General features: G+C 46.7%; 1 protein-coding gene across 1 annotated transcript; it reads left to right on the forward strand.

The window, feature by feature from the left end:
* Window positions 1-2,697: 2,697 nt before the first annotated feature.
* On the forward strand, window positions 2,698-23,430 carry CORO2A (coronin, actin binding protein, 2A). Its single transcript, XM_010578168.1, has 11 exons — window positions 2,698-2,898; window positions 8,084-8,200; window positions 12,860-13,009; window positions 13,561-13,740; window positions 15,228-15,344; window positions 17,092-17,196; window positions 17,543-17,639; window positions 20,054-20,166; window positions 21,241-21,331; window positions 21,626-21,897; window positions 23,299-23,430. Exons 1-11 carry the CDS (start codon window positions 2,698-2,700, stop codon window positions 23,428-23,430), a joined length of 1,575 nt encoding a protein of 524 aa, XP_010576470.1.
* The last annotated feature ends 856 nt before the right edge of the window (window positions 23,431-24,286 follow it).

The following is a 24,286-nucleotide window of genomic DNA, read 5'->3' on the forward strand; positions in this document are numbered from 1 at the left end:
GATGTGAGCTTTTTCAGCTGTAAATCGTAAGGTTTCAGTATGGTTTGGTGGCACTGTGCCCTTGGTTTACTCCAGTTCAGCCGCCAGTTTGGAGCAGGACTATTGTGAGCATTAGATCAAGGAGGATATGGCTTTGTCTAATCAAGTCATGAAAGGATTTCCAGGGATGGAGACCTATCACCACTCAAGCAACCTCTAGTGCAGAACACTCCTCCACCCTCCTTCCAAACAAGTTTTTCCTAACGTCTATGTGTCTGCTTTATTTGGGATCAGCATCTCCCACTGTAGCAGACACAGTCTGCTGATGCTGCACCCATTCAGGCTGTTTTTCACCATATTTTATCCATGAGTTTTTTCTTTAAATGCTGAGCTTTCTGCTGTGGCTGAAATTGTGTCAAAAGGGACACTGTTCCACTGGGATTGTCTTTGCCAATTTTATGATATTCCCAGTCAGATCTTGTTGTGCTGCCTGAATTGTAGGTGTTTTGAAGTCCACTGCTGTGGCAGCTGAACCTTAATTTACAAATCGAAATAGGAGAGAGCTGTCTTTCCTAAGCACTGTCCAAACTCGGACATTTAATTCCTTTTATTTCCTGTATTCTGTATTTGCTGTTAACATTTTACAGGTAGTCTGCATGGGATGTCAGTATCTTACTATGTGTTCCTACTCTCTATAGAAATGGTGTTGCAATAATGAATATCTCCTGTGTGTTTGGCTACTCCTTTCTTCAGAAGAGCCTTGAACCTCCAGACCACACACTTTCTCCCGCCTCACGTGCAGTTTAGCTAGAAGTTCCTTGGAGCCAGGAAATTAATTTCCTTTTGGAAAGATAATGTCCCTGCCGTAAGAAGGAACTGCTGCATCCAGACAATACAGTGATTCCCCCCCCCGCCGGTGTGACAAACCTAACCACTAAAGCTGCAATGAGCATGAAGTTGTTTGAGAATGCTGCACCTCTGGGGCTGTTTGGGGAGCTAGACAGTTGCATATAACCTCAGCTTTGTTTCTGCCTGTGAACATCCCTTCTTCCAAGATTAGCTTCCTAGGATCACTGCTTTCTCTTTCAAATAACTTCCATTTCTTTGTTTTCTTTTGGGATAGGTAGCCCTCACTGTATCAGAGATCCTTTGCCCCTAATGTTTTCTGCACAGGAAATTTGATCAGCTAAGAATATGGACAAATGCAGGGTTAACATAGGTAAAATATGCCAAGGTAAAAGTGAGCAACAAAAATGACTGTGAAAGCAGCCAGTGATCTGCCAGGGCTGATTTTTTACAGACGTGTATTTGTCCAAGGTGGGTTGGCTCTGAGCTGTGCCGGTAGATTGGGAGAAGGCAGGGAATAGGACAGGACTTGTGTTCTAGCACTATTCACAGCCCAGATCTTCTAGTGTGACGTGGGATGTGAGCTTTGTGGATCTTTGTGTTGATGAGTGCTTGTAAAGCTCCAGTTAGACTGCCCAGGATCAAGCAATACAGTTTCCGAGCATTTAATAGTCATCCAAGGGGGATGCAATACTGTGCCAGCAACAAGGATATTTTGGTTTAGAATTGCTTAGACCCCTACTTGTCAGGTGATGATGCACTTGATTTCCTGCCATTGAGTGCATGCTTCCCTTCAAATGCTTACCCATGTGAGTGAGCGGTCAAAGTCTTCCTGTAACCCAAAAGCTGCTTGGTTGAGTTCCCCTCTCAAACTGGAGTATCGTTGATTCAGCATCACTGACAATACCATTCACCCAATGCACGTTAAACAGTTCAATATGGGACAAACCCAAGCTCTCTCCCAGTCTCTGCCTATATTCGCAGCTGATTGTGTTGGGCTTTCTTTCAGCCATAACCTTCTTGCCTGATCTGCATTTCTTTTCCTTTGTGCAGTAGGGTCTTCTCACCATCCTCACCATGTGCATTTTACTGTCTAGGTCTTGTGGAAAGAGCTGGAGTTAATAGTCTGAATTGCTTTTTCTGCCCAGCATGGGTGGTTTCCTATTTGAAATCAGTTGCATCAGTTCCATTAAGCATTATTGCTCTCTGTAGGAAGGGATTCCTATGTTTAGCATGCTTTGTGTATCTCATTTAAACACCATTTAAAATGCTGTCTGTCAGAGGGCTGCAGTGCAGTTATAAACCAGACATGCAGAATGTCATTGTCAGTGGGAAAAAACCAACAGGTGACTGTAACTATTCCTATGATCTCTCAAACCTCTTTTTTCCCTTCATGTGAGCAAAATTTAGACTTGTTTTTGGTTCTAAAGCACCTGAGTGCTAAACGAAGCATGCATCCAGACTGGCCATCTTTCATGCTTTCCTCACCCAAGATGTTTTATCTTTCGTATTTCCTGAGCTCTGTGTAACTGAGATTGATCTCTTAAACTTGCTGCCATGTGGCCCTGCCCCAGCAATAGGGACTGCTGGTGCATGTACAGCCCAGCTGGCTGGTGATGAAGAGAGCTGTCTTTTCTCCCCTGCACTCCCCTCTCTCCATCAGAGATGTGCAATGGGTGCAAAGACAGGTCATGCCAAAGGGGTGAAGACCAGCAAACAAAAACGTGGCTGCTGCTTGCTGGCTGAGGGTTGGTGTGAGGAGCCCAAATAGGGAATATGAGCCTGTGCTGTGGAGAGGAGAGTGGAGGTCTGCAAGCCTTGCTGGGACAGCCAGTCCTTATGTCATGGGGCGTTGTGTTTCTCCCCTTGCAGATGTCTTGGCACCGACAGTACCGCAGCTCCAAGTTCCGTCATGTGTACGGCAAAGCCGCCAGCAAGGACAAGTGCTACGACTGTGTGCCCATTACCCGCAACGTCCACGACAACCACTTCTGTGCCGTGAACCCCCACTTCATTGCTGTGGTGACCGAGTGCGTGGGTGGAGGGGCCTTCATCGTCATTCCCATCCAGCAGGTGAGCTCTGCTGAGGCAAGCTGGCTTTCAAGAGCATTTTGAGAGGCTGGAGAAGAGCCAGGCTTTCTAGGGAGCTAGATCACACAGAGGATATTCAGTTAATGCTGTTGCCTGAATTGCAAAATGATGGAAGGGGCCCCAGATGTCCTGACGGGTGATTCCTGGGATGTGTGTACTTAGATGTTTTACATTGCTGCTTGCAGTTTTTTAACACCTTCTTTCATTTTGTATCTCATTTGCCTTTCTTGTATAATCAGCAGGAACTATGCTGTTCAGATGTTTGTCTCCTAGGAGAAATTGCAAATAAAAAAGCAGTAGATACAGAGGGCAAAAACTGAAAGGTGCTTTAATGGCATGGCTTCAGCTGTGACCAAAGGAGCATATGGTATGTTTTGCTCTAACCTGTCCTTTGTGAAAGAATGGAGACACAGTTATCAAGCAATGAAGCTCTTAAGCTTCAAGCACTGATGCTGGAAAAACTTCCTTTTCAGAAACAAATCCCATGTTTATGGGTTTTGATGACTTAGGGATCTGATGAGAGGGAGAAGCTAGCTGTCTGATGTTTATTGCTTCAGAAGAATTAGGCATGCACTAATGTGGATTCCCTTCAATATAAGATTATGAGCTCTCTGGAATCAGGGCAGAACAGATGAAAGGCGAAAGTTCAGCCTTTAATTAAAAGTTAATTGATGGTGTTATTGCAATGCCACTTTTTCAATATATATTTGCTAAGGATGAAAGCGAACTGGCTATGCGTGAAGAACCTAGCACAGTTCCCGGCCCTTGTAAACTCTGTTTATTCAGCTCCTTCACCGCTGGTGCTGTTCAGAGACAGTCCTTCTAAAATTAACCACTACCCTGTCTTTCTTGACTGAGTCATTTCTGTCCCCTCAGCCATGATCTGTTGAGGCTGAAGAACTTGTCTTTATCACAGAGCTGCATCTATAAGCAGGCAGCTGGTGACTGTGGGATGTGGGGTAGGACCCAGCTCTCAAAGTGTTGGCAAAATGAGCTGAAGGTGCTTGCACTGCTTACTCTTAATTCTTCTGTCTTCTCACCTCTTCTCAGCCTGGCTAGTCTTTAGTAGCAATTCTTCCATTCTTAACATCTGCTCAGATACTCCACCCAGATCCGAAATACTGATTGCAGAAGTCAAAGGCATGGTAGAACTAGGAGATACAGAAAAGGATAATTAAAGTACATCAGAAAATGTGAAACTGCTTTCATGTGTGGAAAGACTTTGTAGGTTAGGCCTCAGTCAGTCTGGGAAAAAAACCAAGTGAGGTATATAAAACTGTGAAGAGGGTGGGGAAGAAGTCTAAGGAGCAATTCTTGATTTGCGTGGTGCAGGGGATCCTGGAGGCCAGGGAGGAGACCATTAGCAGCAGATGTGAATGCTTCTGCAGTTCAGATGTGGAGCTCACTGCTCCAGATGCTGATGAGCCCAGAAGAATTAAGGGGTTCAAAACAGGACAGAGTTATGGAGAGGAGTTGCTTTACAAACTGTGTTTGTGCAGATGTAGTTCCCCTAGTTCAGGAAGTCCCTCGAGGGCTGACCTTTGGTGATGTATCAGAGAAAGGATCTGTACATGCTGTGCTTCATACAGCCATTCTCTGAATACCTGTTCCTGACCCATGCTGGTGGGGGAGAGCAGCCTCAGCAACCCGCAGAAAGGGTTTCCCTGCCTCTGGGGGTTGTGATACAGTTACTTTTTTTCACAATGCACTTCCAAACCGGTGCCACCTAGTGAAAAGTGGCAGCTTTCAACTTGTGCTCCTGGTGGTGGTATTTATGGCTGCCACCTCCTCCTGTAGTGGTGATCCATGGTAGACGGCATACTGGGCTCTTAGCTTGTGACCCTGGCTGCCAGGCCACTGAAGGCAGCCCAGTCTGGAGGTATGTGCCTGGGACAGTATTGCCCTCTCATGATGGACAGCTGATCCGTGGTTTTGACTGGATTCACAGGGAGCAGCCACATCCCAAGCATGCCACAGTGTGGATGAAAAGCCCAAGAGTCAGGACATCATGTTTAGCCATAGTGGGAGATGGTAGCTGGGACAGGGAGGGCTCCACTTTCCAGGGAGGATGAAACCTGCTCGGGGAGCTGCTCTTGTCCCTCCAGTGCTTTTTTGAGTTCATTCTCTGCGTGCTACTGGAGGGGCTGCCTGCTTCAGCGTGTGCTCAAATGCAGGCTCAACCTCTCTCTGTTTAACCGTGCTTCCTTGCTTGATTGTTGTGCTCCTCTCCTGCTGAGTCATGGACACCAAGCTCTCTCATCTCTCCTTGAATAAATACCACTTCCTGCCTTCTGCACCATTCTTCCTCTCTGAGAGCCTGGGGCTGAGCAGCAGAGGTTATGTAGGGAAAGAGCTCTTTGCCATAGATATCCTCCTTTCAGCAGGCCTTTGCATTCAACCCAAAGAGGAATTAGTTGAATATTTACCACCACTTGGAGAATAGTCTTCTGTTGCAGAATGTGTCAGTTAGGTCCTCATGAAGATGTGTCATTGAAGGACATCTCACCAGGGAGGGAAGTGGCTGTGGCCACAGGGGCTGCCTGGTGCCTAGAACAGACTGACTACCTTTGTGAATGTTCCAAGTCTGAGGAGACTCAGGCTCAGTGGCTGTAACTGGGAGATGAGCTACTTTCCCACATAGTGGCCTGGGTGTAGATTGGTGTCTGACAGATGTGTTGGGGAAGTGCATCCACTGATGCCAAAGAAGGATCTTGACTCAGCAGGCAATTCTGTGGCCTTCCTTTGAAAGACAAAGGCCTGCCTTTTTCCTTTTCTGATGACCAGACTTGGTTGAGACTGCATCTGTCTGTTCCTTCGCAACATAAAGCAAACGGATAGCAAAATAAGAACAAAGTCCTGAGAGACAGAGAGATATTTGTGTCCAAGTCTTTGCAGTCTCCAGTCTTTCAATGTGTAAGTACCAGGTGTGAAAGTGAGGACATCTGCGGTTGTGTAGACCTCTTAGACACAAACCCTGCTCCCTTCTCTCTGCGGGCAAGGAGTATGAAATGAAACCTGTGATGACCTCTCAGGCCTTACCTAACTGATGCCATATGTGAGTGCTGTGCTGTGATGACAAGGTGTGTTAATGCCCTTTGGAGAACACCTGAGAGGTGGGGCTGTCCCATCTCACAGTAATCTAGCGTGTACAAATCTGCTGGGAGAGTTTTAACAGCTGTCCCACTAGAAGTGGTTTTGTCAAGGAACTCTGAGTTTGGCTACTTTTCAAAAATGCTGGGAGTTTAGAAAGTGAGTGGTTGAAAAATTACTCATTTTCAAGCTCTGCAAGTAACTGTGGAAGTCAGGTACCTCTGCATGAATGACAACAAATCTAGTTACTGAAATAGTTTTTGGTCTGCAGAATGAAATTTCCCTCAGTACATGAAGAGCTTCACTTCCACATGCAGATGCGAGTCTGAGACCAACAGCCCTACCTGTTTGTTTGCAGCCTAGGGGTTCATGTGCTGTGGGTCCTGCTCTGTACCAGGGCTGCAGGGTTGCATTGGGGCAGGTGGGACGCGTGGCTGGGAGGGTAAGGGCTCCTCTTCCAGGGCCAGTTGAGCCTGCTGGGGATGTGGAGGTAGGAGAGCGTTGCAGTATGGGGCAGACAGAGGCAAGCTCAGGGCAGCCTGGGAGTCTCCCAAATGGAGTGGGGAGCAGACAGGCAGCCAGCTCTGGGAGGGGACAGAGTTCCCATACGGATCAAGGGATCCCTGTGGAGCTGGCTGCCCAGCCCATTGAGTTGCCAGCTTGAAACCAGTCCTGAAGCCTACAAAAGGACACCGTGGGCGGGGGAACGCTGCTTATTAAAGGCCTTTTATCTCTCTTCTGCCTTCCCAAGTCACTTTGCATTGTTGCTATTATAAAAGGGAATTGTTTTAGACTGTAGTCTAAAAAAGCACAGTCTTTTACATTTCAAAGCCTTCTGGGTGTTCAGTTTAAAGCAGGTTCGTCCCAGTCTATGCGACAAACTTTCCGGTGAAGCCAGAATAGTTACATATTGTGTCCTATTCTGCCTTCAAAACCATACAAATTTTCAAGGCTGGGAAAATTACATCCTAGCCCCATCCAGGTTAGGGCCAACACTGATTCCCCTCTGCTGTGCACTCTTAAGGCCTACCTCTGGAGAGATGCAGGGATGACACCAACAGAAGTGTCTGCTTTCCAGGAGAGCACGCATTTGCATTCATTTTGATTTACGATTCTTCCAGGTGGGATAAAAGTAAGCAGGTAAGCATCAGCAGCTTGCCACCACATCTCTCTCCTTAGGTGACTGACCTTTGCTCTTCGACAGATGTCTGGGATGCAGGGTGGGTCCTGCAGCTCCCCATACTTCTCCTGCTCCTGACAGGGAGCAGGAAGTGCTGCTCCAATGTTAATAAAATCCCCAGCACCTTCCTAGCACATAATAAATATACCGACTTGAGTTTGTAGCAGAGCCTAAAGTATGGGTTTATCCTGATGCAACACAGCCCCCATGTGGCACAATGCCCTCAATACTCCTTAATGCACTTTGCAATTTTACCAGTAAAGATGCCACCTGAACAGGGCATTTTTTTGGAGAGTCTGGAGCGCTGATTGAATCCGGTGAATGGCTAGATTTGAACACTACCAGAGAGAAATAGATCGCTTGTTGAAATAAAAACTGCATTTTTAATTTGTGTCACAATTTTCTTTTCACTTAAAAAATAAAATAAATGCTAGCTGGTGAGGCTAAAAAATAAAAGCTAAACCATTTCCCCTCCCCTGCTTATAAGAAATGTCTTCTGAAAGAGTCTGTTTGGTTTTTTGTGTGTCCCCCCCAAGATCTTTAAAAAATGTTGAAGATTCAACTCATTCACGATTATTTTTCCTCTAAGTTTTATTCTGGTGTCTGAACCAAATACTGTCTTCTAACTTCAGCAGACTTGATTGCTGTACAGATTTCTTGATAGCAGTGTGTACTTAGGAAGGTCTGAGTACTTCTTTCCTTTCTTTTCAGTGGTATCATCAAGACTTGCCGTGCAGGGACAGCAAAAACCCATTCTCAACAGCTAGAGAGCACCCAGGGCATTTGTAGCATAACAAGCAGAAAGAAGTTTCTTGCTGGAGTTGGCTTGGATCTTCCTTGGAAATGTCCCATAATTCCATGGCTCACCTTAAGTTTGATGATACTTGTTTTTTCCAGACAGGCAAGCTCGACCCACATTATCCCAAAATATGTGGGCACAAAGGGAATGTTCTGGACGTCAAGTGGAACCCATTCAATGACTTTGTAATAGCTTCGTGTTCAGAAGATGCCTCAGTAAGTTTATCAGCTTGTACTCTGCGTTATTACCTGGCTAATGTGTTTTTTGGGGAAAGAAACAAAAAAGAAACCAAAAGGCCCATGGATGAGATGTGAAAGCATATATATACTTATAAAAAAAGTCAGGTAAGAGTAAGTTTCCTTTCTTTCTCTTGAGGTCAGACCTTTGTGATCCCTTCTGGATGATATACCAAAATCAGTGTGAGGAGGAAGATCTGTTTTGTGGGGGCTTGCATCTTTTTGGGTGTGTTTGCATGAGAAAAACAGCATATGAATTTAAAATGGAATGACTATTCAAGTTTAATTGCTATGAAACTATTCCTTTACTTTAGAATAAAAGCTTCAGCACAACATAATCTGGAACAGCTATTTCAGATTAATTCCCTGCAGAGCAAGTTTGAGTGTGTTCCTACACTCAGTTACTCTCTAAAGTCATGCTGGATCAGTTATGAGGTAGCTGAGGAATCTGCATCATACTGTTCTGAAATAAGTAGTTTAGCTGAAGTTAGTATAATTAAGATGCAGTCACATATTTTACTCCAGTGTAGCTGCAGACTAGTTATTAGGAATTGAAAGATTTAATTCATGTTTGTAAGGGACAGTTTAGCCCATATCTACCCATTGAAAGGTTGCTTTCCATGTCCTGTCAAATGTGTGATGTTGACTTCTGTGATAGTGAGGACATCTGACTAACTACTGTGCTTTTTTCCAGAGATCCTATGTGTGTTTTCTCCCACTGGCTATATTCACCCTCTGCCACACAGCATCAGTGAGGTTTCCCTTGTCATCTCCTCCAGCCCTGGCTTGGTGCACATCCTCTGCCATTTCAGCTCTGCCAGAAATCACTCTTGAATTGGAAATCTAGGCCCTTTGAATTGTCCTTCCCGTTTAGTGACTTGCCTCTGCTTCTTTGGGTATTCATGTCTTTTTTGAAGGCTTCTTTCAATTTCTGAGCTGCCTGTGAGGGTTTTATATTATCTTCCAACTTGTATGCCAGATTTTCATGCTGTCTCAAAAAGGACTTGCGGCAGGAAGGCACCACCATGCCCTCTCTTTTGAGCCTCAGATGAGGAATGAGCACAAGCTTCGAAGATTCCTGCTGCAGTTACAGAATCACAGGACCATTCATGTTGAAAGGGAGCTTGAGTGGTCTCTACTCCCACCTCCTGCACAGGTCTGTGGAGCGAGTCTTGAAAACCTCCAAGGATGGAGATTTCGCCACCTCTCTGGGCAACCTGTTCCTGTTGGTCACTGCTCCCATGGGGAAATTTTTTCCTTATGTGCAGTCAGAACGTCCCGAGTGTAGTTAGTGACCGCTGTATCCTGTCCTCCCACCCTGCCCTTCAAGACAGAGCCTGGCTCTATTTTCTCAGTAGTCTTTTGTCAGTGTTGAAGGCTTCTATCAGTTTGCACTGAAGCTGTTTCTTCTCCAGGCTGAGCAAGCCCATCTCCCTCAGCTTCTCCTCACAGGACAAGTGCTGCAGCCTCCTGAGCATCCTGGTGGCCCCCACTGGACTCAAGTTTATCAGCATCTTTCTTGCACTGGAAGGTGCAAAACTGGATGCAGTATTCCAGCTGGTTTTTAATGATTGCTGAGTAAAGGGGAAATCGCTTCCCTCGATCTAGTAGCTATCCTTCTGTTGTTCCAGACCAGGATGTTGCTAGCTTTCATCCCTGTCAGGGCATGCTGCTGCTGGGTCATATTTATTCTATTGTCCACCAGGACCCTGGGGTATATACAGAAGGACTGTTCTCTGTCAGCGTGCTTTTCCATTTTCCTACTGCAACTTGGCACTGGATCATTCTTCAGGCTAATGAATGGAAACACTGAGCTTGTCACTGGTCTCAGCACCAAAAGTTGTTTTAAGAAGTCTTACTGTTTGTGACTGTACTCTCTTTTTCGGTACTACCCTCCCATCATCATCCTTGTATCAGGAAATGGGATTCTAGGGGTCCCCTGCACAGTGACACAGTGTACGGACACCTCTTCCCTCCACGCTAAGTAGTGGGGACAGCAGACTGTGTTTCTTAGTATGACGGTATTTCCTGGTACCTGGTAGCTAGACCTGTGAAGGTCACTTAGTCCAAGCCCTGCTCAAAGCAGGCCAGTTGAATCAGGTTGCTTCAAGCCTTCTCCAGATGAGTTGGGAAGATCTCCAAGGCTACAGATCCTGTGGCTTCACTGGGCCCTCTTCCAGGGGTTGAGTACCCTTGTAGGGAAAATAGGGCGCTCCGATCTCCAGAAAGTGCCCATATTGCCATTTGTGTCTATTGACTTTTGTGGTCTCCTTGTGCACCTCCAAAGAGTCTGGCTCGATCTTCTCTGTGCCTTCCTGCAATGCAGTTGAAGGGCAGCCAGAAGAGCTCACCTTTGCCTTCTCACTCCCAAACTGAAAAAATTAATTTCTTTCCAGCTCTCCTGAGATTTGCTGTGCCCCTGTCCCCTCCTCATCTCATTGGCTGCTGTTGGACTTACTCCATGGGGTCAACATCTGTCTTACTTGTCCTGGCCTGTACTGGAGAGCTCAGATTGCACATACTGTTGGGACATCTCCATAGTAATACTTTCTCTCTGTTCTGAGAGAAGTCTGAGGAAGTTTTTGGGGTCCCAGAAGCATCCAACGCTTCTACTGGACTGGACATTAGAGCTGAAGCCTCCCTTGCTATCTTTTGTTAAAGGCCTGGTGCTCTCTGCCATTTCTGAGCATTAGCATAAGCCACTGTTCTGGCTTGTATGCTAGGATGCATCTGATTGCTCTTACTGGACTGGGTCTCCCTGGAACTTTTGAGGACGCCAAAAGCTTCTGTGAAGATGGTGGAAATTTCCAATCACCCACATTCCTCAGAGGTTTCTTGGACATTAACCAGCCTTTCCTCAGCTTGCCTTGGTGGTACTACAGCTATCTTTTGTGGCGTGTAGCTAAAACACGTAGAGTGGTACTTCTGGGTACTGGAGGGGATGGATAGTCTCTGTGAACACCCAGTGACCTTTCCAGTTCCCACTGCTGCTTCAGGCGGGCTTAGGACTGAGGGCAAGGCAAGTGGCCAGGGGCTGAGAGTTTGAGCAGTATGGGGAGATGGCTTATCCTCTTAACTCTTCTGTTCCTTTTGGCAAATCATCAGGCATGTATGAATTCAGGTTGCTGAAGATCTCCCCTATGTTTAGAGGGGCAACTCTGTGCCTTTTACTTTGCTATGTCAGTTTTTCTTCAAGATGCAGCAGGGTAGAAGGCTCATGGATTGTTCCTGCTTGGCCTGACAGGTCTGACTCCAAGACCTGCTTCTTCTGCATGCTAAGCACTAGCAAATTCTGCCATTTAATGCATCCTGAGATTCCTGCCAGGGGCTTTTCGCTGCTTTTACCACCAACCATTTCATAGCATGGGGAGTGAATGGTTCATTCTAGGCAGTTCTTTGCAGCGTGAACACAACCTATTGTTCCCTTTTCTACTCTCTCAGCCCCATTCCTTTAGTGATAGCTGTTGAAGCTGTAGAGTGTGTTGCTTGCTCTTACAGCTGTAGAAGTTAATCTGGAGGCTACTGGATCCCACAGTCCTTGGGTTTCTGATGGGCTTGATTCCTCAGTGGGATAAACACTGTTGAGAAGGGTGCTCATGATCTTTCCCAGCAGGGCCCAGAATTTGTGCCTCTCCTTCTTTGGCTTCGAAAGGTGTGATCCTCATCAGCCAAACAGTGGGAGACTTGGGTGGGTGTGGCTAACTTCCATGAACTATCTGCTTCAAAGAGCATTTCCCTCTTGCTTCAGGCTAAGTCCTAGAAAACTGACAAGCATAGTAATTTTCATTGAGTCAAAGGGCTAATCATCTGTTTGCATCCTAAATACTTGTGCTTCTATGGTTAGTGTGAGAAAGAGTCTTTCATTTTACCTGCATAGGTTCAGCCCCTTTTGCAGGTTTCCTCTATTGTCTTCTTCCACCCCAGGAGGACAAATGACTTTTGTCTTCATGTAGCATCCTTCTAGAATAACCCAGGGCTGCAGGTAGACCTATTATGAGATAGCACACTCCCAGTGTTGAGTGCTGCCCAGTCTCTCTTCTCAGGGCATCTGCTGTGTGGCCACCTGGGTGGGCTTCTCTTTACTTTGACAAATGGCTGTGTCATTTGCAAAGTGTTCAGCACTGGTGTATTTTTCTATGGGACAAACAGTACCATAGCTGTCGTCTAACCAGGGGAGTTCTCAGTTCTTTTACCAGGTAGTGTTGAGTGGATGACTGCTTGGATCAATCACTTCTATAATATCTTCTAGGACTCTTTTCTGAAGTTTATTTCAGATTTGCTTGTTCCTGCTCAAAGTTTGTTAGGAGGAAAGGTCTGTAAGATCTGTGGTTTACTTCTTCCCCTTGGGAATAACTTTTCCTAATTGTGCTGACAGCTTGGCCAGGTGTAAGGGTTGGATTGCCAAGAGAAAACAAAGTGGTAGAACTGCTGGCTAAAGATAGAGGGTAACGAGGAGTCTTCAGGCCCACGAAAAAGTAAAGATACTAATTTAAAGGACTGGCATTCAGTAAAGCCAGGAGCTTTATTCACTATTCACTACCAAGGGAATAATAATAATAAGGCAATAATAGTTATTGGTAAGTTCCAGATTCGCTCCTTACTCAGGAATCTCACAAAGACCCATCCTGTGCCATTCAGGTTAAAATCTGGGACATCCCCAAGCACTTGCTAACAAGAAACATTACCAATCCGAAGAAGGAACTTCTTGGCCATGTTCGCAAAGTGGACCTCATTGAATGGCATCCCACTGCTAATAACATCCTCTTCAGCTCCGGCTATGACTACAAGGTGGGTCTGTTCTCTGTGGACCTCTCCTCCGGGGACACCCTGTTTGGCAGAGTGTGTTGAAATTTGTTTTAATTTCAAGCTGTAAGATAATACTAAAGAGTTCAGAAGCCTTCTTGAGGGCTATATTCCATGCTGACCCCAAAGGCAAACGGACATTGCTACAAGTTCAAAAGGACTGGCTGATTTTCCAGTCTTCTGATGAACTTCAGTCTACTCTCCCCTTTTCCATTACTGATTGGATACAATATGCAATGCCATACACTTTTGTTTGGCTTCATTCTTGTGCTACTGCAAATATCTGCATTGATGCTGGCCATTTTTATGTCTAAAATGTGGTTGCAAAGGAAATTAGAAAATTGGTTATTCTGAGCAGACACTGTGTCCCTGATACACTGCTGTAAGTACCAGGAATTATTTTAAATGTCAGGGAACAACCACTTATGATAGTAAGACCTATACATTTAGAGAAGAGAGGAAGAAGTGAATAGAGTACACAAAGTCCCCAGTTGATCAGGCAGCAAAGGGCTGATTTTTATGTTCTTTTGCTCCAGATAATGATCTGGAACCTTGACACTAGGGAGGCTGTCATCTCAAACCCGGTGAAGATCCTCGACGCTCACAAAGATGTGGTTCTCTCCATGTCGTTCAACACAGATGGCAGTCTCCTTGCCACAGCCTGCAGGGACAGAAAGATACGTCTGATAGACCCTCGTGCAGGAACAGTCCTACAAGTAGGTTTGTGGTCCAGCTGATCATACCCCTTAGAGTGTTTCCTCTTCTGGGTAGATTCGTTGCCATTAAAGAAGATGCACCCATGCCCCACATTGCCCCAGGCACTGGATGGTGCTGTTGCCTTCTACTTTTCATGGAACACTTGCTGTCATTGTAGAAAACAGGGTTTCTGCATCTTGGTACCATGCTCCTTGCTCCCTGAAACCCTTCTTGAAGTGCACTGTTTTCATAGCTCCCTCTTGCAGTCATAGAATAGAATCATAGAATCATTTAGGTTGGAAAAGACCTTCAAGATCATCGAGTCCAACCATTAACCATGCCCATTAAACCATGTCCTGAAGTACCCTGTCTACTCGATTTTTCAATACCTCCAGGGATGGTGACTCAACCACTTCCCTGGGCAGCCCATTCCAATGTTTGACAACCCTCTCAGTAAAAAAAAATTTCCTAATATCTAACCTAAATCTCCCTTGCCTCAACTTGAGGCCATTTCCTCTTGTCCCATCTCCAGCCACCTGACAGAAGAGACCAGCACCCACCTCACTACAACCCCCTTTCAGGTAGTTGTAGAGAGTGATAAGGTCTCCCCTCAGCCTCCTCTTTTCTAGACTAAACAGCCCCAGCTCCCTCAGCCGCTCCTTATAAGACTTGTGCTCCAGGCCCCTCACCAACTTGGTTGCCCTCCTCTGAACACGCTCCAGCACCTCAATGTCTTTCCTGTAGTGAGGGGCCCAAAACTGAACACAGCACTTGAGGTGCGGCCTCACCAGTGCCGAGTACAGGGGAACAACCACCTCCCTGCTCCAGCTGGCCACACTATTTCTGATACAGGCCAGGATGCCGTTGGCCTTCTTGGCCACCTGGGCACACTGCTGGCTCATATTCAGCTGGCTGTCAACCAGCACCCCCAGGTCTTTCTCTGCCGGGCAGCTTTCCAGCCACTCTTCCCCAAGCCTGTAGCGCTGCATGGGGTTGCCGTGACTGAAGTGCAGGACCTGGCACTTGGCCTTGTTGAACTTCATACGATTGGCTTCAGCCCATTGATCCAGCCTGTCCAGTCCTCTGTGGGATGCCTTGGGAGGGCTTTGTAGAGATACAGTGGGCAGGTGGATGCAAGTGTACATGTGTCCCACTGCCAGGGTTGTTCCTGTTGCCTGTACTTTATATCTGTTGGTAAGGTGAAGCTGACTGTTTTGTAGGTGTTTGCACAGATTTGTGTACACGGGAAGTCCTGCCTAAAACTAATAGAGATTGCCCCCTTGCAAATACTTGAATGAATAATTTGAGAGATTGACTGGGCTTTTGGGAAACTCCTGAAGAGTTTAGGCCACCTTCCTTGGATCCCCATGAAATCTGCTCACTGTAATTCAGCCAGGCTGAGCAGATCTTTCACATGTGACTGAATCAGAGGTGTCGTGTAACATGCAATGTAGCTATGCAGCAGGTGCTGTCTCTTACTCACGCAGTGTCCTTTCTCTTCCTATAGGAAGCCAGCTACAAGTCTCACAGAGTCAATAAAGTCTTGTTCCTTGGAAATGTGAAAAAGCTGTTCTCTACTGGAACATCTCGGTGGAATAATAGGCAAATTGCATTATGGGATCAAGTGAGTTGGACCAGCAATCATAACCATACCAGCTTCAGTTTTCTCTCTTGGCTGTCACTTTAAGTTTTCCACTTGCTAAATACCCAAGAACTGGTTTATAACAGCAATTCAGAAGTGATCTGTCACATTCTTAATGGGTGATAGGTCTTACTGCTATGACACTGTTAACTGAGTTTGAGTTTCTGAAGGTGGTCTCAAAGCTTTCAGCATAGAAATCCTCCAGAACAAAGAGAATGCTGTGCCCCCTACAGGAAAAAATCCTTCAAAGGACCTTTGGGTGGTCACTGTAGTTCTGACTTAAAAGCAGCTTTTACTGGTCTTACTGGCAAATTATTGCTAGTACTGGAAAGAGAAATGAGCTCTAGACACAGTCTACTCAGGTGAAGCCCTCAATGGGGAAAAAGATGTGGGGTGTTTTTGACTTCTGATGATTCCTAACAGTAGAGTATTGAGGTAGCACTTATTGGTCACTTCCAAGACAAGATCTCCTATCATGATGACTGCTAGCCTTATGAAAACCTGCTCTCCTCTACACCTTTCATATGCACTGAGATGCTTTTCCTTTGTCAGCATCTCACTTTGTCCCTCCACATCAACCAACTTGCAGCACAATATTTTGCTTCTTTGTCGTGCTGTTACCCTTTGTACCAGACAAAGCTGGTAGACCAGGTATATGATTTGCCATTTGGCTATGTTTGGACATGGTTTCTTTGCATATGTGGGAGGCAAAGCACTGTGCTGCTGTCTGAAGGCTTTCCACAAAGCTGAGCAGTGCTCTGACACACCATGGGTCTCATATCAGGGTTTCACTGCCTTCAGAGCTGCTAGAGGAGCTGGCCACACCTAGTTTGAGAACATAGTGGGAAGGCCTGTGAGGCCAGGCATGTGCAGCCTCCTTAGGGACATTCATTGGACAGGACCTGCCCACAGGTCTCTTTCTGAGGTCCTTGTCCACCCATGTCATCACTGCATCCAAACAGAAGCTCTGGCTTTCTGGAGTCTGCAGCTAGGCAGTTCTGCAGGACAAAGTATGTATTAGCCCTATGCTAAATACATATTATGTGACAATAGCCACAATGGCAGCCATGGGACACTATACTCTGCCCCATTGATCCTCCCAACATTGCTCCCTTCAGCAGTGCAGGGATAGCTTTATATGAGGCATGCCAGCTTTGTGTATGGAGTGGTGTGCTATGTCTTCCTACATGGCTAACTTGCAATAGGCTGATGGAAGCTTTTGCCCCTGCAATGGGAACCTTCCCACCGTGCAGTGTGGAGACTGCTTGGCTGATGTAGACTGTTCTTGTGGTGAGTGGTGCACTATTGTGGAGGTATTGCCTTGACTAGAGGTAGTGAGGGAACATGAGTAATTCACTGTGTGATGCAGACATGCCCTGAAGGCCCCTCCATCTCCCAGAGTCTGGTGGCCCACGTAGAGGCAGGCAGTGTTTCTTATCATGTCTACCCCTGAGATGTCATCAGGTGCATGACATGTTCTGGTGGTAGGAACTGATGTCCTGAGGTGCTGCACACAGTCAAGAGCCAGGGACAAAACACCCATTTCCCACCCATAAAGCTTTGAAGAAGTCTGTGTGTGGCCCTCTGCTCAGGGCAGCTGGCCGTGTCCTGGGATCTTTATAGAGCTGCGCTTACATACCTCTGCCAGGTGGGATTCAGGTAAGGTGTCCCTGACCTGAGGTGAGTGACAGATGATTGCAGCTGTCTTTTTTTTCTGTGTCCTGCCCAGAATGACCTTTCTGTGCCTTTACTGGAGGAGGATCTCGATGGCTCTTCAGGACTCCTGTTTCCTTTCTATGACTCAGACACATGCATGCTTTACGTGGCGGGAAAGGTAAGTGCTTTCAATATCAACAAATGCTGGCCTGTCTGATTCTTCTCCTGGCCTGCGTTGCATCAGGCTGAAGTCAAAGATGCTTCTGATGCACATTAGCCTAAAGATATACGCTGATCGGATGGGGCCTGAGGGTGCTGCAGCATCAGGCTACATTTGCCACTGCAGATGTACCATGTTTACTGCGGGGAGGTACATTGTAGAGCCCTAACTTTCCCACATAGGAATTTGGCAGTAAATATTTGGTTCATTCTTGAGCCTGCATGGCTTCTGGGGCCAGGCATTCTTCTCAGACCCTCATGCTGAACAGCAGACCCTGGCTTATGTTCATTTTTTTTGCCTTTAGGGTGATGGAAATATACGGTACTATGAGATAAGCCCTGAGAAACCATACCTAAACTACCTGATGGAATATCATTCTCATTTACCACAGAAGGGAATTGGTGAGTGGCAGCATATGTCTAACGTTACAACAGGATGGTGGCTTCTTTGTTTTAGAGGCTGTCAGAGTCCAGGACTATCCAAAATATAATTCAGAAAAAAGAGTGGGTCAGATTCCAGGCTCCACCCAGGTTTACAGGTGCACAACAGTCGGCTTGGCCCAGCTCACCTATATATCACAGGTGATATATAGGGTCACAGCTTGGATGGGTCCCTTCCGACCAGCAGAGCATGGGCCGAGCAGCTTTACCAGTCGCTGCTGCATCCCCTTTCACATACCTTGTCAAGGTGGAAGGGATGATAGTCTGGATTTAAAGGTGGAGGATGCTCCTTGCCCTTTGTGAATCTGCTCTGAGATTTTTGGCATTAAACTCAGTTGACATTGTTTCCACTCTGGGATTTCTCTGGTAATGGGTATTCCACATCTAATGCCTTCACTCTTATCACTTGCCTACCTTCTGTACTGGCATTTCCTATTCAAAGATAGACCTGCTGTGATTAGGGTCACCTTTCCTCTATTGGTGACCCTTCCTTATTAACCTGTGCGCATACTACCCACTGTTTAACTCATTCAAGCTACAGAATTTAGCTTTCAGCCCTCACACCCTCTTGGTAGCCCTTTGTTGAACCTTCTGCAGTCTGTCCTGTAAGCCATATTCCTCTACAGACTGACATGTTTTTAAGATGATTTGCCACCCCTCCACACTACATGTGGACATTCCCATTCTTGGACGTTGGTACAGCTATTTAGCAGCACTGGACTTTGTGCCTGCAGGTCTCCTTCAAAAAACTGTTATTGGAAAGGAATAAATTATTTAAAACTTAACTGGAATATCTCTCCGTTATTCAGCTTTTATAATCCTTTCAATGTACAGCATCCTGATTTTATGTTGTCATACTCTCTTTAAAGAACATTCCATGAAAAGGAAATGTACAAGTGTTTTTAAAAGGCCTGAGTAATTCAAATCTACTTCCCTAACCTGATCTGTTCTGTTGATCAAACATACTGCTAAGGTTATTGCACAAAAGCTTCTTTCCCAATAATGCCAAACCAAAATACAATGTAGAGGAGTGGAGTTTAGATTTGCATTTAGATGAATGCATAATGTAAGGAGCAACAGTCCTTCAAATAGAGTCTACTGTTTAATGAAGTCATTTGGTATTAGTAGAAAACAAAGCTTCTGTAGGACATCATGAAGCAAGGTCTACAAGGAGAGGCAATCTCTTTGTTAAGGGAACTGACATGGTTGTAGGCTTTGGAGTGTACAAGCTCATGGGAGAGAAGTCCACTGAGCTTATGTCCTGGTTCCACCTCAGATAGAGTTAATTGTCTTCCTAGTAGCTGGTACAGTGCTATGTTTTGAGTTCAGTATGAGAAGAATGTTGATAACACTGATGTTTTCCGTTGTTGCTAAGTGGTGTTTAGACTATAGTCAAGGATTTTTCAGCTTCTCATGCCCATCCAGCGAGAAAGCTGGAGGGGCACAAGAAGTTGGCACAGGACAGAGCCAGGGCAGCTGACCCAAACTGGCCAACAGAGTATTCCATACCATGGGATGTCACGTCTAGTATATAAACTGGGGGGAGTGGAGGCAGAGGATCATCGCTCAGGGACTAGCTGGGTGTCGATCGGCAGGTGGTGAGCAATTGCACTGCGCATCATTTGTACATTCCAATCCTTTTATTATTACTGTTGTCATTTTATTAGTGTTATCATTATCATTATTAGTTTTTTCAATTCTGTTCTATTAAACCGTTCTTATCTCAACCCACGAGTTTTACTTCTTCTCCCGATTTTCTCCCCATCTCACTGGGTGGTGGGGGGAGTGAGTGAGCGGCTGCGTGGTGCTTAGTTGCTCACTGGGTTTAAACCACAACAGCTTACAAGGTACTTAGAGACCTTGTGTGGCTTAGCCAGTCCCTAAAACACAAATAGTGCTGTATGACAGAGTAGATGTTCACACCCTTCTCATACTGCATTCTGCTTTGTGACAACGTTGGGAGGAGGATACTGGGCTGGAAGGGCTTTCATCCTGACCCATATAGCTATTCTGTTGTTGTTTAGGTGTCCTGAAATCCCTTCCTGGTGATCCTGATAGTTGAATCCTGTGGCATCACCTGCCAGTTCTGCTCAGTCCTGGTCACTCTGTTTGCAGCTCATGAGAATGAATAAGAAACAGGAGGCTTAGCATGAAAACCATGGACCCTGTGTGTAACTCTGTGGTCTGACGAAAAAAAATTATTTAGTCTTGTCATTTGTGCCACTGAGTCAGTTTTGGGTACAGATTTCAGACCATGCTGCTGTGGAGCTGATGCTGTGACTCCTTTTGTTGTTTTGTGACCCTTTTCCCATGGTGGATGACATTACCTTTCCTAGGGAGATTTATACCCTGTTTGTTTCATGCTGTGCCACCAGGAGTGATGCCAAAGAGAGGCCTTGAAGTGTCAGCTTGTGAGATTTTCCGTTTCTACAAACTGATCCCAACTAAAAGCCTGATTGAGCCCATCTCCATGATTGTGCCTCGACGGGTAAGTTAACCTCAGGTCATGTTCATGTCTGGGACAAACACCAGTGAAAAAGAGGGCATTGCCTCCTCTCAGTGACTTTTGGGGGAAGGAGAGTAGGTAGAACAAGGGATTTTCTCTCTCCTGGTCTGAGGGACAAAGCTGGTCAGTTTGTGGGGCAGCACTCCCAACAAACCTTGGCTGGGTAAATCAAGAATTAGGTCTCTGTGTAATGCTAACTTTCTAAGACATGCTCACTGGTCTGCTCTGCTTGTGTGCAGCAAGGGGTCTCTCTGACTGTCAGGCCAACTAGCTGGCTGTAAACTTCCTCAGTTGGTGTGATCTGTTTGACATAATGACCAAAGAGAGAGAGGTGTTGGGGATGATGGTGGGTGACATGAAAATCTCCTTGTGGAAGGAAGAAGAATCACCCTGGGAAAAAGTGAACGATGGGTTCCCAGGTCTGTACCCAGTGGGTGCAGCTGTGTTACAGACAGTTGTTCTGTAGCATGTAAGACACAACCCATTGCACTGAGAGTGATGTAGAAGTAAGTCTCAGAGCTGGTGTGGCTAGAGAATAACTCAGGTCATGAATCTGTAGCTAGCCAAGGTAGCTCCCCTGTGACTGCGTGAGCAAAGGTACATTGGAACTGTCAGCACTGTGCCCTGTACTTTCATTAACATTGGAAGGAATGAGTGCCTTAAATTCAGAGAGGCAGCAGAGCTAGTGCTCATGGCAACTATCAGTCAGGCATGTTCCTCCAATGTTATCTCCTTGGCCGATTTCTGCCAGCTGATGATCAGCTGATGATTTGTGACTTGTGTCCATCCTTCATATCCACTTCTTCATCCTCAGGAATGCTGAGTTCATGAGAGTTGGGTTAGCCTGTGTCACCAACTTCCCCCAGTCTGTTGTCTGGATGTGTAAAGACCTTACTGGCAGGAGTTAAAATAGGCCTCCAGATACAATTCTTCTGATTTGGGGTGACACTCCCTGTGCTGAGGTGGAACAAACTTCTTTCTCCACAACAATCCAGTATGGTCTATCTAAGCCAAAACCTGACTGACTAGTGACTCTGGATTTTTGTTTGCTTGCAGTCAGAGTCATACCAGGAAGACATCTACCCCTTGACCGCAGGAGCCCAGCCAGCGCTGACAGCACAAGAGTGGCTGAACGGATTTAACAAAGGTCAGCACACGGAGAGTTCCCCAGCCCTTCAGCTCCCCAGGGCTTGGGTAAGCTGCCACTGGCTCTCTGGCCCGTTCAGTGCCAGAGAAAGAGGATGGGAGGAAAAGGAAAGACATAACTAATACAGCTGTAAGCTAAAATAATTTGGTGGCTAAAATATTCACAGCTGTGAACTCTGGAAGCTGCTCCAGTCAAGTGCCTCTATGTTTATCCCTGCAGGTTGTTTGAATGAATTGCAGCTGATTTCTGGGTGTGGTTTGTGAGTGCTAACCCATCACCTGCCTCCCTCCCTAGGGCCTCTCTTGGTATCCTTGAGACCAGGCTCTGGAGCTATGAATTCCTTACCACAGTTTCTTGAGGCAGAGCCACTCATGAAAACTACTGACCCGAGCCGGCACCAGGGTCAGGGAGGAAGGTTGCCGCTGGAGGACATGCAGAAGCGAAGTGAGGTGGAAAACAGCAGAAAACAGCTGCAAGCGGAGAAGAAATTATGGAAAAATGAACAAACGCACCTCTCCAATGGCTTTGACCTATCTGAGTGTCCACCACCAAAAACTGAAAATGAGGTATGAATGTTTGGGGTGAAGGGTTGGGGCTCTGGGGGGAAGCCCAGAGCCGCTGGCAAAGGGGTGTTGTTCAGAAGGTGACAGAGTCCAGGGAGGGTTTATTTTGCAGATGTGGGCCAGTGCAAGCTTTTCGTTCTTTGTGGGGGCAGAAGTTCTGCATGCCCTGGCTGCCACACAGTAAGTAGAAATGTGGCCCAGCAGCACCCCAGCTGAGGGGGTCTGGAAAGAAGGAAGCAATCAGTATTCCCTCTTCTTAGGCATTCTTGTAGTACAGGCCTGCCTGGCGGCTGGGTGGGGACAAGGAGGTCCTTGTGACCTCGAGGTTCTGGAGAAGAGAAGAGGGTTTATGCCGTGTAACCCTTCTATGAGAGTTGTACTCAGAGAGCCCAGTGAGGCAACAGGGACAGCCGTGGAAGGAGTCGGGGTACCCTGCTCCCTTGGCGCATGATGCATCCGTGTAGTCTTAAGTGCCTAATTGTACTGTGGACCCTGACTTGGGAAGGGGGCTGGCTCTGCCCTTGCCTTGGCAGCTTACCGCTGGGTGACAGCTTGGCGGTGCAGTGCCACTGAGGCTGGCTGCTGGTCGCAGCCTGCTCCCGGGAATGGCTCCAGAAAAGGTCCTGGCAGCTCCATGATCTGTCTTGAGCCATGGCTGACTCCCTCCCTGTATAGTAACCAAGGCTTGTACAGTGGTAGGTCTCTGTGGTGATTTGCAAGCCCCCTGTCACTGGTCACAGGGACATTTTTGAGTACATGCAGCTTGTTTGCTTTTAGAAACCCTGGAAGGATTTTCTTCCCATAGCTGTGCTCAGGTCCCCTTTTTGGCTCTGCAAGATTTTGGCATCTGCAGCTTGATGGGCAGGAATTTCCACAGCTGAATTGCCCTATGGTGTGAAAAAGGATATTCTGCATGTTTCTAAGCTGGTGCCCCAAGGTTACAGAAGCAGCCCTTGCAGAGCTGGGTGCTCCGTTGCATGCACAGTGAAAGGCTGTGCTAGTCCCAACTGGAGAGGACAGAGCATGATCAACAGGAAAAAAGGAGAAGTAAAAGGACTTGCCAAGGCCAGAGTAGGAGATGTGGCAGATCCAGGAATTTAGACTCCGAATACCCTCTGTGTCTAGGCTCTCTTTGAGTGATCAGTGGTATAAAAGTTATATTTTTCTGATCTTTTCACTTGAATTAAGCAGGTGTAGCATTACTAAATGGCACTGAGAATCACCCACACTCATAGTCCAGGCTAGTGGACAGCAGCAGCACTGTTGATGTTCAGTCTGTTGTCTGAAGGCCTCCTCCTTAGATGCTGTTTCTCTCAGAAGTGATGTGACAGGACTGGTGGCATTTGACATGTTAAGTCTGAGTTTTCTTAGTATAAATGAAGTAAAATGTGACTTTTCTTACAGCTTTTGCAGATGTTTTACCGGCAACAGGAAGAAATCCGTAGACTACGTGAGCTGGTAAACCAGAGAGATATCCAAATTAAACAGCTGGAGCTGGAGCTCAAAAACCTCTACATGGATATAGGCAGTTACTGAGGGTGCTGGTCTGCAGCTCTTTGCACCCCTGGCAACTGGAGCAGACTCCAGCTCCATGGATAACTCCTCTTAGTTTTTTTGCTGGGGGGAAAATTGATGCTTCAGGCAGCGTGGACTTCCCTAGCTTGTGGTGGTCACATTTCCCTAATCATCACCAGACGGTTATTGATGAATTTGCTGCACTTCTCCAGGCTCCCCTTGCTTGCCCGCTCACTTATGTCAGAAGCTCATGTGTTACTGCTCGTGAGAGACTTTGGAAAATCTTGCTCTTCTGGTCCTGGAGAAGCCACCTGTTAAGCTCTAGTAACAACCTGTTTTGCTGCCTCTCCACATGACATGAGGATGGGAGACTGAAGGCAGCTGCCACCTTCTTTTCCTACTCCTGGACCCAGCAGTGCAGCTCCTGTGGCTGCTGTTCTCCTGCCTTAGGAGACCACTCTGCAGCTGAGCTTTGGAGGCACCTCTAAGCTCAGAAGTGATCCTCATGCACCCCTCTTGCCTCACAGCTCGGCCCTGCAGCTACCCAGCTGGGGTAGGCAAAACTGTGGCTGCCCTGACCTGGTGCTTGGGATAGTCCCGCTCCAACTGGGAGGCTGCACTGGAACTACCAAGGGCCAGCACTTTTGTGATAGGTAAAGCAGAGTTGGTGTTTGGAGGTCCTGCTATAAAGGGGTGGTGGTGTGGCCTGGTTCTCACCAGAGAAGCTGCAGGTGCAGCAGAGGTCTCTGGGTCCCTTGAGTCAGTGGCCTTCTTTCCTCCCTTCTGCCAAAGACCAGCCACAGACAACTGGGGGCCGTGGTCCTGCGGTGCTTATCAGACAAATAAAGACAACATTTAAAGCTGCACAGTTGGCAGG

The sequence above is a fragment of the Haliaeetus leucocephalus genome, unplaced genomic scaffold (genome assembly GCF_000737465.1).
Source record: "Haliaeetus leucocephalus isolate CR32 unplaced genomic scaffold, Haliaeetus_leucocephalus-4.0 Scaffold605, whole genome shotgun sequence".
In the NCBI taxonomy this organism is placed as follows: Eukaryota; Metazoa; Chordata; class Aves; order Accipitriformes; family Accipitridae; genus Haliaeetus; species Haliaeetus leucocephalus.